The sequence below is a fragment of the Stenella coeruleoalba genome (genome assembly GCF_951394435.1).
Source record: "Stenella coeruleoalba genome assembly, chromosome: 19".
NCBI classification, from domain to species: Eukaryota; Metazoa; Chordata; class Mammalia; order Artiodactyla; family Delphinidae; genus Stenella; species Stenella coeruleoalba.
In genome coordinates, this window is record NC_137165.1 from 40,500,148 (window position 1) to 40,512,924 (window position 12,777).

At 48.1% G+C, this 12,777-nt stretch overlaps 1 protein-coding gene across 1 annotated transcript; it reads right to left on the reverse strand.

Annotated features, from left to right (window-relative positions):
- Positions 1-1,335: 1,335 nt before the first annotated feature.
- On the reverse strand, positions 1,336-12,394 carry GSDMB (gasdermin B; the record flags this gene model as incomplete). Its single annotated transcript, XM_079905219.1, is given in 9 exon segments — positions 1,336-1,479; positions 1,916-2,008; positions 2,786-2,801; positions 2,803-2,861; positions 2,966-3,118; positions 6,759-6,855; positions 8,708-8,885; positions 12,205-12,280; positions 12,284-12,394. Coding segments are annotated over 9 exon segments (927 nt in total).
- Positions 12,395-12,777: the final 383 nt, after the last annotated feature.

Sequence of the window (12,777 nt, forward strand, 5' to 3'; positions counted from 1 at the left end):
AGTGTACCTCAATATATGTATCCATACTAATATTATTGGACATTTGAATAGTTTTCAGCTTGGGGCTCTTATTTTAACGTTTCTGTACATGCAATCTTATGGTGAACACGTGCATTCATTTCTCTTGGGTATATGCCAAGGAAGTGGAGTTGCTGAGTCATAGGTGTATGTTTAGCTTTAGTAGATACTGGTAAACAGTTTTCCAAAGTGGTGGACCAAGCTACCCTCTGACAGCACTTATGAGAGTTCCTGTTGCATATAATATTTTTACAAATTTAAATGTAAAAGTGACTAGTTCAAAAGATAGATACAAAACAAATGTATGCTATAGCATTCCTAGTTTAATGTTTAAGTTACCATTTTTAAAACTGCTCCATAGAAAAAATGTTCACATACCCCAAAATGTTTATAGTGGTTATATTAAAGGGAGAAGGGAGATCACGGGGTACCTTTACCTTTGACTTTGAGAAATATCTGAAATGCTTTACAACAAATATATATTTCTTTTGCTTTTAATTACATTGTCTTGAAAAATGTTACATAGAACTAAAAGGCTTATGATGAAAACCAGCAGTCTCCTCCTACACTCCTACGCATCCCTCAGTCCCATGCCTCCTAGCTTGCAGTCCTATAATTGCTTCCTTGCTTCCAAAGATGTGTTGAAATCCCTTATCTGCTGCCTAATTCTCTTTATTCTTGTGGGTTTCTATCTTTTCCATCGCTTTATTGTCATTCAGTAAGATTTCAAGAGGGAGAGGAAATTAATATGATCAATCTGCCACTTTTAATCATACAATCCAGGCTGATTTTTGGACATTATCATGGTGAATGGGATGTATCAAAAAATAGCGGCTTGTTTTAAAGACATCATTCTGGTGATTGGGAATAGGGATGGTGAGAATGGACTGGGGAGGGGAGCACCCAGAGGCTTGTGGGGAGAATGTTAAAGAGCTGACAGGAGGGACTTCCCTGGTGGCGCAGTGGTTAAGAATCCGCCTGCCAATGCAAGGGACAGGGGTTCGAGCCCTGGTCTGGAAAGATCCCACATGCCGCAGAGCAACTAAGCCCGTGTGCCACAACTACTGAGCCTGCGCCCTAGAGCCCGCGAGCCACAACTACTGAGCCCATGTGCCACAACTACTGAAGCCTGCACGTCTAGAGCCCGTGCTTCGCAACAAGAGAAGCCACCGCAGTGAGAAGCTCACGCACCGCAACTAAGAGTAGCCCCCGCTCGCCCCAACTAAAGAAAGCCCGCGCACAGCAACGAAGACCCAACGTAGCCAAAAATAAATAATAAATAAATAAAGTTATTTTTAAAAAAGAGCTGACACGGTATTAGGAAGACACAGAGGTAGAATTCTCACCCAGCTGCAGCAGGATGGAGACAACAACGTAGAGGGCACAGAGAGTCCGTGCCTCAGGGTCACAGCCCACGTCACGGGGCTGCTCACCCTGGTTCTGCTCCAGGATAGGCTCCACCTGGAAGGAAACCCACCAGACTGTAAAATCTAGAAACAAGGAAATATGCCAGAAATGGCAAATATTTGGCCGCACTCCTTCATCCTGAGCCCATAGCAGACGTAGCAATCCACCACGGCACTCTTGCCTGGAGACCCTCAAACTCTCAACATAGTGACAGGCGCTGCTGATCCGTCACGATGGGGCCAGCTGCCCTCCTGGGACTAACAGTTCTCCAACCCCCTTTCTTGCCCATAGGCAAGCAACAGAGCCTAAAAAGCCCATCCTAAATTGTCCTGGAAACTATATATCCGGGGAATTGCCACAAACCAGCTGCATAGACAGCTGGCAGAGGACTATGAAGTAGGAAGGGACTGGTCACTGGGACTTCTGGATCCTTGAGAGCACAGGCATTCACTTCCACTAGGACCTGGGCCCTCAGCCCAAGCTGTCTTACCTTGTCCTTCAAAAGGGGCAGGGTCCCCTTAACTAGGGCCTCAGCAACAAGCTGCCCCTCCTCAGACAGCTCAGGGGGCAAAAAGGAGGGTGGCTGGTAGAGAGGCGAGGCACATAGTGGAACGGGGCTTCACTGTCTGGTGAGAGCTGGGACAAGCATCAGAAGTTCCAGAGAGCCCCAAGGAATGCTAGATGGAGGGTCTTCCAAAGGGCTCCTGCTTTCCTCTTAGTCTGCAGGAGGTCGTAGGGGAAGAGGAGGCTGTCCCTCAATCCCTGGCCTGGGAAAGATGGCTAGTGTCTGAAGTGTGAAGTTCTATGCCTCACAAAATGTAAAAGGCAGTGTATACCCCCTTCCTCCCAAGATTTGATTCCCCACAGGCCCCTCTGCTCAGCATTTCCTCCACACCAGCTTACATCCAAACCCCTCCTCACCCATCAAGTCATCCAAGAAATCCGAAATGGCTCCTGTGTGCTCCTCTATCAAGATCCCAGCAGCGTATATACAATGGAATATTACCCAGCCATAAAAAGGAACGAAATTGGGTCATTTGTAGAGACGTGGATGGACCTAGAGACTGTCATACAGAGTGAAGTAAGTCAGAAAGAGAAAAACAAATATCGTATATTAACGCATAAATGTCGAATCTAGAAAAATGGTACAGATGAACGTGTTTGCAAGGCAGAAATCGAGACACAGATGTAGAGAACAAACATATGGACACCAAGAGGGGAAAGCGGGGGGGGGGGGATGAATTGGGAGATCGGGATTGACATGTATACACTAATATGTATAAAGTAGATAACCAATAAGAAACCGCTGTATAAAAAAAATAAAATTCATTGTTTCAAAAAAAAAAAAAAAGATTCCAGCAGCGTTAAAAAGGCTGCATGACAGAACCTGCTGGGCCTTCCATCTGTAGCTCCCCGGAGCGCCGGACCTCAGACACCTAGGACCAGGAGATGGGGGAGATAAGCCCAGTCCCATTATAGCAGGTTGTCTCCCCACTGGCTCCTCCCTCTCTCTGCCCCAGTTCTTCCTTGGGCCTCTTATTCTTCGCTCTAGATCCTGCAGCTCTTCATCCTTGCTGAGGCACTTGGTGAAGCAGCTTAGCACCTCTTTTCGCTCCTCAGTCAGATTCTGGAGGACTCGCACCATGTCCTGCATCCTCTTCTTCACGCTTGGGAAATCCTCCAAACTCAAGGACTTCCCAGTAGAGGCAGAAATTAAGAACCCCACCCACCTAGCCTAGCAATCTCCATTACCAAGGCCCCCGAGACCCCATTCTTTATCTATCTTTCTTCTGGAGACCACCTCTCTGTATATTCCCTTCTTCTAGTCTTTTCCTGTTAAAGCATCCTTCTTCCCAGACGCCCACCAGCATTGCCTCCCGCTGACCCCACTTCCACCTCCCCAACTCACCCTCAGTCTTATACCAACCCCCAATTCTTCTCCATCTGCAGGAAATCAAAGCTTATGTCGTCCTTTCCATTCAAAGTGCAAGCTTTGGGCCCCAGCAGGAGTACTGAGGATTTAGAGGAAGTTAGAGCAGTGGTTCTCAGCCTTGACTGTGCATGAGAATCCCCTGGGGAGTGCCCAGACCCGATGCCCAGACCAGGCCACACCCCCAGATCACTTAAGTCAGAATTTCTAGAGGTGGGACTCAGGTATCACTACTTTTAAAGTTCCCCCCAGGTGATGTCTACAACCCATGAGAATCACTGTGTTTAGAGGAGACAGATGCACTCTCCAGACTGAAGTTGAAACCTGCTTTGGGCACTGTCCTACCCTTCTCCTCCCAGTGAGCTCCACTGCCACACACACATATGCACACACGCTCACACACACTCAGCTGCCCCACCTGAGCTGCACTTCTTGAGGGCAGAGGGCTCAAGAGTGAGGAGTGCAGCTACCCTGAACACAGCTGGCTTCCATCCTTACCTAACCAAGATGAACCGCCATCTTTCTCTGCAGAGGAAGAATAATCTCAGAGAGTTTTCAGGTCACCTCCACCCACCTGTGGACCTTCTTGTCCCAGTGGTGGAAGTTTTCAATTCTGGACTCTGAGCCCTCACTGCCCATGCCAGGGAGCCTGCATCCTCATCATTGTGTGTAAATGACAAAGCACTATATTTACAGACCCCTTCCTACACCCTCAGAGATAGGCAGGCATAGGATTATGCCTGGATGATTGAAGGAGAAATGGAAGCCCAGAGAGGGCCGCTCAGCAAATCTGGATCAGGGCAGGAACTGGAATCTACCCCCTGACTCCTCTGTTATGCCACTGTAGTCTCTTTTGAGCTAGCAAGACCTTGCCAGGACTGAAACTGCAACTTCTACAACTTCCAGAAATTTTTCTTGAATTTTCTGCTCCATCTAGACTTCTCTCTACTCCTTCACAAGGCCTTTTAGGCAGTAACAACCCTTATTGGATTCAGGGAAAGACTCTGAAATTCCAGAGGAAGCCACATTCAGAATCATAGGGATCTCCTGGTCTAATCCTAGTTCTCTTTTTTTTTTGCGGTACGCGGGCCTCTCACTGCTGTGGCCTCTCCCACCGCAGAGCACAGGCTCCGAACGTGCAGGCTCAGCGGCCACAGCTCACGGGCCCAGCCGCTCCGCGGCATGTGGGATCTTCCCAGACCAGGGCACGAACCCGTGTCCCTTGCATTGGCAGGCAGACTCTCAACCACTGCGCCACCAGGGAAGCCCCCTAGTTCATTTTAACGTCAGCATAACCATGGCTCAGGAGGCTGTAGAGCTAGTGAGTGGCAGAGCCAGGACTAGGCCCTGAGACCGTCTGACTCCTAGTCCAGTGCTCCTTTCAGTGCTAGTGCTATTGTGTGAGAACTGGCCAGACAATTCAGGTGTGCTTCCTAGGCCAGTAACCCTTCAGTAAGGGCTGTGAGCCCAGGATCCAGCACACTGACCTGCACAGAGCAAGCCAAAGTTGGCGGAGCCTGGAAACCCTAGGTCAACATGCAATCCAACCTACTTCTCCAACAGGCAGAGTTTTCTCCTGCCCTTACCACAGTTCCCACCTGGGTGCATCCTATTACATTCTTAGCACTAAGAACTCTATAATCCCAGGCCATTTGTTATCCTCTTTTTAAAAATAGTATCCTTGCCCATTCTGGAATGATGAACAGGAGGCCCATAAGCTCACTCACCTTCTGGAAAGGATTTTTCTTTTCTGCCCGAGAAAACCTAATACCTAAACCAGTTTGTAAAAAGAGAAAGAGAGAAAGACCAGTTATCAAAAAGCTCCGTTCTGGGACTTCCCTTGTGGCACAGTGGTTAAGAATCCACCTGCCAATGCAAGGCACACGGGTTCGTAACACTGGTCTGGGAGGATCCCACCTGCCGCAGAGCAACTAAGCCCCGTGCACCACAACTACTAAGCCTGCGCTCTAGAGCCACGAGCCACAACTACTGGGGCCCCCATGCCTAGAGCCTGTGCTCTGTAATAAGAAGCTCACGCACCGCAACAAAGAGCAGCCCCCGCTCTCAGCAACTAGAGAGGGCCCGCGTGCAGCAATGAAGACCCAATGCAGCCAAAAATAATTTTAAAAATTAAATTAAAAAATAAAAAATTGATTTTAAAAAAGAAAGCTCAGTTCTCTCTCTGTAAGGTCCTCTTTCTCCCCAACCTTCCCACCCTGCCCTCCAACAGAAAAAAAAATAGTGGGAGAGAGATGGGAGTTAAGGGAAGAATTAGTGTCATGCTGGGGCAAACCCTGGGTCAGTGGTGTCTGAGCAAGGACCCTTCATCACCCTTCTTCTCATTCCCTGGAACTTCCCCCCACCTTCCAGCTCAGCAGGGCCCCTCCAGGCTGACACAGATCCCAGCTGAATCAACCCCCACCCTACTCATGTGTTCAGGCTCCCCCATCCACCCCGCCCCACCAGGCCTTGCTTACCCATACTTTCTGCGTTGGGGAAGACTAGCTGCTTTACTCGATAGCCCAGGACCTTCTGAGGGGTGATGCTCACTTCCGTTTGGTGCTAGGAAAAAGGAGCTCAGGTTGATTGATCCCTAAGTGCTTGACATAGTTATCTTGCCTGATCTCCCAAACAATCCTGGGAGGTAATTTTTTTTTTTTTTTTTTTTTTTTTTTTTTTTCTGGGAGGTAATTTTTATCCTCATTTTACAGATAAGAGAACCGAGGCTCTGAGAGGGTCAGCAGATGAGCCCGTTTCACAGCAGTAGAGCTGAAATTTGAACGGGCATCTGACCCCAAAACTCATGTTGTTTCCACTTCATTCAACAAATATTTATGGGGAATTCCCTGGCCATCCAGTGGTTAGGACCTGGCGCTTTCACTGCCAGGGGCCCGGGTTCGATCCCTGGTCAGAGAACTAAGATCCTGCAAGCCGCGTGGCGTGGCCAAAAAAAAAAAAAAAAATTATAGAGGACAAAACATGCCCGTTTTGTTCCAGGCATCGTGGCTCCTGTCCTCCTGCCTCCTGGAAAGGGAGGAAGACAATGAACAAGCAAAAAACACCCGTGTAACTATGAACCGTGGGAAGCGCTATGAAGCAAATGAAGACAGAGCACCACTAGAGAGTAACAGGGGAGAGGCTGAGTGATGCCACACAGACTTTCTTGGGGCAAGAAGAAAAGTCGTAAGAAGGCCAAGGAGCAGGCAAGACTGCTCAGAGAGGTCTAAAGGAAGAGCTGAAGAGTGCGGCGGCTGGGCTGGCAGCCCCCGACCTGCAGTGGGTGAGCCGAGCTGGCTCTCCCACAGTTCCCACCTCCCAGGATCCTAATCTTGTGTTCATATCGGAGGCCAAAACATTTCATCGGGTCCCAAAAAATATATTGCTTTTCACTTTTCAGGATTACAGTCTTTGTTGTCTTCAGAGTTTCCGTCACTAGATAAAGGTCTTCTCTCATTGCCTGGATTGATTGGAACATAGGGGTCAGTTTCCTCTTCAGCTTTCTGGAGGGAGTAAAGGGGGAATGAGAGGGGCCCCACCTCCCAGGGACATTTGTCCCTCTCCAGCAGCTCGTTTCTATTTGAGATTAAGTGCCTCTGAGGCCGGAAGACCACAGCACCCCTGTCCCAGTTCACTTTACCCACTGTGGGCGGGAACGGGGTGCAAATGGGAAGGGAACCGCTAGCATTTCTGGAAGATTACAGTGTACCAGCGCTGTGAGATACTTCACGCGTCATTTCATTTAACCCTCACCGCCCCGCTATGATGTAGGCAGGATTGCATCCATTTTTCATATGACGAAATTGAGGCTTAGAGACAGGTTGTGAATGGTCCAAGTTCACACAGCTAATAAGTGTATAACTGGGATACAAACCCCAGTCTGTATGAGTCCAAAGCTTGTGCCCTTCCCATGGCACTGAGATAGGTATCTGCCCAGTCCACAATACCCCGTTCTCTGAGAAGGGGCTCCAGCTCCCTGCACTGGTCTCTGGGGCCTGGTTGAATTGTCCACCCTTGGGGGTCCATAAGGCATCTCTGATTCCATAAAGAAATTCATTTGGTGACTTAAAACAGCCTGATGGGGGACTTCCCTGGTGGTCCAGCAGTTAAGACTCCATGCTCCCAATGCAGGGGGCCCGGGTTCAATCCCTAGTCAGGGAATTAGATCCCGCATGCATGCCACAACTGAGACCCCAGGCAGCCAGATATAAATACATGTATAAACCTCCCTCCCTCCCTACCTGATGGAACTTCTGGTATTTGCAACCAAAAGACCCCCAAGAAAGTCCTACATCCTTGCCTGAGCAGATCTTCCTCTACCTACCCCCCCAACACACAACTCTACTTACACATTCCACATAGCTTCACTCTAGAAACAACAGGCATGCTAGAAAAATGGAGTTCCCTCAGAAAAACTGCAGAAGCCCCCTCCCCAGCAATACCATGGTGGGTAGGGATAGATCAAAGGACCAGTACAATTTCACTGCAAGGCTTTCAGTTTTTAATTAAAAAGGAAAAACAAAAGGCATCCACCGTGCTCAGGGAGGGCTAGCCCAGCAGAGTGGTGGGGCCCCTTCCCCCGACCTATCCACACTTTCCAACAATTGCAGCTAGGGAAGAAGACACCAATACCGACCACAACATGACTGTCGAGGAGGAAGGCTGGTGATATCCCTCTAAGTCCCTTGGAAGGACCATGCCCTCAGCTATCAGAACTTCTGTGGCACTTGATTGGTGCCACCCTGGTGGGGTGGGCCGGTGGTACTTCCTGTGCAGGAAATGTTCGACGGGGGTGCTTTGATTTCATTGGGCTTCACTTCAGCTCTCTTACCAAGTACTTACCATGTGCTGGGGATTAGTAACAGAGAGGTTACTAACAGAGGTTACTAACAGAGAGGTTAGTAAAGTCAGTCCCTGGTCACAAGTTGTTCTGAGTGCAGTGAGGGGAGGGAACATGGAAACCACTGGCTTGCCGCAAGGCAGAGTGAAACAGGCACAAAACACAGATTTGAGCAGCACAGTATAGGAAAACAGAGGAGAGTGTGGCCTCTTGAAACCAGCCAGTTTTGGTCCAAGCCCAAGTAATCAATCACCCCGGAGGACAGCAGGGAAATGAGTGAATTGAGGACCTCAGAAGAAGGGCTCCTGGAGGCTGATCCTGGAAGAATGAGAAGGCTTCCTGAGGGTGGAGAAGAGGAGGGCATGCTTGAGCGAAGGAGTGGGATGGGGAGAGCTGGGAGTAGGAAGTGGGAGGCTGCACCAGCCAGGGGCCCCCCACCTCAGATGCCCTTGGTGCCCAAAATGGGCTTCTCCCTCTCTCCCTCCCTCCCCCTTGCTGCCCGCAACCAGCCTCACTTGTTCTTAAGGGAATCCAGGAATTTCTGGAGTATCCAGGTCTTTGATAACTCGATGCCCTGCTCTGGGGACCTGGAGAATGTTATTCCCACGTCAAGTGTTTTTTCTTTGGGTAATTTCACTGTCAAACTTCCCTTTGAGTCTACGCTGTCCATAACTTGGGACTTAACCTTTTGACCTGGAAAGAGAAAGGTAAACGTCACATTGAGGCTGACCCCAAAAGATCTCTCTCTAGAAACAAACACACCATTGTAAAGCAATTATACCCCAATAAAGATGTTAAAAAAAAAAGAAAAAAAAGATCTCTCTCTAGAAAATCCTCCCTGGTGCACCCCGTCCTGGGCTCCCCTCCACGATCCCCTTCCCTTCTGAGGAATTCTTCCAGTTGTGGCTCTCCAGCCAATGCTGTTCTCACCAGAAGTCATCATGCCTGGAGCCCACTCTGCCACCTTCTTACCAAATGACCTTGGATAAGTCACATCACCTCTGAATCTGTTTCCTCATCTATAGAAGGAGAATTTTTTTTTTTTTTTGGCTACGGCCTGCGGCATGTGGGACCTTAGTTCCCCGACCAGGGATCGAACCCATGACCCCTGCAATGGAAGCTCGTTGTCTTAACCACTGCACCACCAGGGAAGTCTCTATAGGAGAAATATTAATAGTACCTACTTCCCGTGCTTGAGGAAATTAATAAACTAATGCAGTTAAGCACTTAACAAAGTGCCTGGCACACATACTAAATGTTCAGTAAATGTGAGCTAGTCCTATATAACTATTTGAGAGGCTGAAATGAGACAAGGAAAAGTAAAGTGAAAGAATTAGGAGGCCCTGACCTTTGGGAAATAAAAGTTAAGCAGAGTTCAGTCTCTGTGTTTGTGTGCACTGTGCATGTGTAAAGTGAGGCAAGTCTGGAAAGTTGCCCACCCAAGTGGACTCTGACCAGCCTTGCATAAGGCCTTGCATAAGGGCGTGGACTCCAAGTCAGTTGCTGCCCTGGAGTTAGTGGAGCATATGTGGAGATGCTGCCAGGCTGAGTGCCCTTCTCTCAGACCTCCCAGTTCTGAGCCTACAGAGCAGGGAGAACTTCTACTGCTGGATTTGGGGGGCAGGGCCAGATTTACAGAGAAGAAATGCATTTTGAAACTGGTGGAAATATGACAGACCTAGAAATAGTGCCTGAAATCAGTCCTGTGTGTGGGACGCTAATGTCTCAGGGCCCAATTGTTTCCTGAGTAACGTAAAAGTTCGTGGGTACTTTATCAGAGAGAAAGAAAAATCAAACCTTATGCACACAAAGAATACAGTATGGGGGAATTCCCTGGCGGTCCAGTTGTTAGGACTCTGGGCTTCCACTGCAGGGGGCATGGGTTCAATCCTTGGGTCAGGGAACTAAGATCCTGCAAGCCACACGGTGCAGCCATCAATCAACCAATCAATAAAACATTGTGGAGGAGGGGCAGGGGGAAAGAGTAACTTGACAGTGGAGAAACCTGACAGGCAGTACCTCAGCCAGCTGACCAAGGTCAACATCAACAGTGATAAGTCATGTTGATAGTACATAACCTTGATATGATGTGATGGGGACAGCACTTTACCTCTGCAGTCTTCCTCCCCCAAACCCATTACCTAGGTCTATCCATAAGAAAAAAATCAGACAAATTCCAATCAGAGGGGTGTCCTACAATATGCCTGACCACTACTGCTCAAAACTGTCAAGGCGGCTTCCCTGGTGGCGCAGTGGTTGAGAGTCCGCCTGCCGATGCAGGGGACACGGGTTCGTGCCCCGGTCCGGGAGGATCCCACATGCCGCGGAGCGGCTGGGCCCGTGAGCCATGGCCGCTGAGCCTGCGCGTCCAGAGCCTGTGCCCCGCAACGGGAGAGGCCACAACAGTGAGAGCCCTGCGTACCACAAAAAAAAAAAAATGTCAAGGCCATCAAAAACAAGGCAAGTCAAAGAGGAGCCAAAGGAGACGTGACAACTACATGTAACATGATGTCCTGGATGGGATCCTGGAACAGAAATGGGACACTAGATAAAAACCAAGGAAATCTGAATAAAGTATGGACTTTAGTTAATTAAAAAAAAAAAAACGATGTACACCATCTAGTTAAAAAAATAATAATCTGTTTGAAAAGGGAGCAGGCCAAGTTGCTGAAAATCAATTTAAATGACCAGTTCACCTCATTCTTAAGGACTTTTTTAGTTTGGTTTCATCTCTCCCTCTGAATTTTTTTATGCAAACAGATAGACTTTCCCTTAAAGCAAGTTAACTGACTTAGTCAAATTTTTTTTTCCATAATTAAACTTGCCCCTGCCCCCTGGGGAGTAAGATGATCATTGCAAAACATTCTAGTCCTGCTTTAAAGTTTTCTTCTGTTTCCAGTGAACTTGTCTTTTTTTTTTTTTTTTTTGAGAATTAGCTTTTAGTAAATTTGACTCTTGGCAATTCTCGTTTGAGAGAATTGACTCAGTCTTTGAAAAATACTAATCTGAAAATTTCCTAAAGTCCCCTTGCTTACTTAAACCCCACTTGTGGAAAAGCCCACCACCTCAGAGCATTCTGTGCACTGCTCTTGGTCACATAACAGCAGTACCAGGCACGTGGCAGGTGCTCTAAAACTATACAGTGGTGTGGTTAGAATTCTTTTCCATCTCTTGGTGAGACCCAAATGGGCTTTGGCAGAGATGTCGGAGCTGTAAAACTCCTCACCATGAGGCGTGACATGCTGCAATACGTCTCCAAGTGAGGGTTCATCAACACCTATCCTGGGGCTTCTGAAACCCAAGAAACCCCAGGAGTCGCTGAGCTTGGAAGCAGGGGGATGGAACAGACTTCTCTACTAAGGCCTTTGAGCCCTTAAGGCAGCTCCGCTCACCAGCAACTTCCCATTCAGCCATGATGTCCAGGAACAGGAAGGGATAACAATAATAACTGCCACCAGTAGAATGATTGAGGCGAACTTTTATTGAATGCTCCTTCTTGCATGCACTGTGGTAAATGATTTATGTAATTTATCTCTTTTGATTCTTGCAACAGTCTTCTTGAGTTGATAGATGAGGAAACACACTTAGATGAAACCACTTGTCCAGAGGTCACCCAGCTGGTAAGTGTGGCAGAGCCAGGTTTCGAAGGCAGATGCCCCCAGTTCTAAAGCCTGAGTCCTTTCCTAACCACTAAGCTAACTGCCTCCATTTAATTATCCATTTAAATGATAAACATTATAAACACATGAGAAGACCACAGCTAATTTAAAAGCGAATTATTTACAAAGGAAAAAAATAGGAAAGACGACTATTAAAGAAGAGTTTCCAATAAAAATAAATTTCCATTTCCCCTATTCCCTTCTCCCCATGCAGCTCTCCTGTACATTTCTTTAATTGAGGTGTATGGACGTGTACATACAAATACCACGGTTCCTCTTTTGACTGGCTGACCTCATTGATAGCAATGGGGTGTTGACAGTGGGGTAGCGTAGGCGTAGACAAAGTCTCTCACCCACCTCATACGGACCTTGGAGCCCAGGAACCAGCTTATCAAACAGCCCTTCACCCTTGTCCATCTCCAGGATGTCCTACAGGGTGAGGTCTCTCTTATCGTATTGGTATCCAAAGAAACGTCTCCTCTCCTTCACCAGATAGAAGCAGTGGAATCTGTCAGCATCAATGAGGCTTCTGACAGCGATCATATCCCCACCAGCGTCCACGTGTTGGACCACAGCTCTTGCAGTTTTCTCAAATACCGCGAGCATGGTGCCTGGACCAACTGGGAAAAGGAAGCCCATTGCAGTTTGGGGGAGGGAAATATTAGTTCAGGTTTTTAAATCTTCTACCTTTGGCAGCTTGGGTTCAAGAAAGATCCAAAAGTTCTAGGCCAACCAGAACGGTTTGCCTTCCCTGTTTCCAGAAGGTGTGGTGGTCACTACACACTAAGGTGGGATGGCCATCACAAATGCTGGATTCTCCTCTGCCCCTTGTGGAAACTTTCTGGAGGAAAGCTGGAGTGGTGATTGCCCAGAAGGAAAGCGAGATCTGTTTTCTGCATCTCCCACAGCAGAGTTGCCCCTTGCTC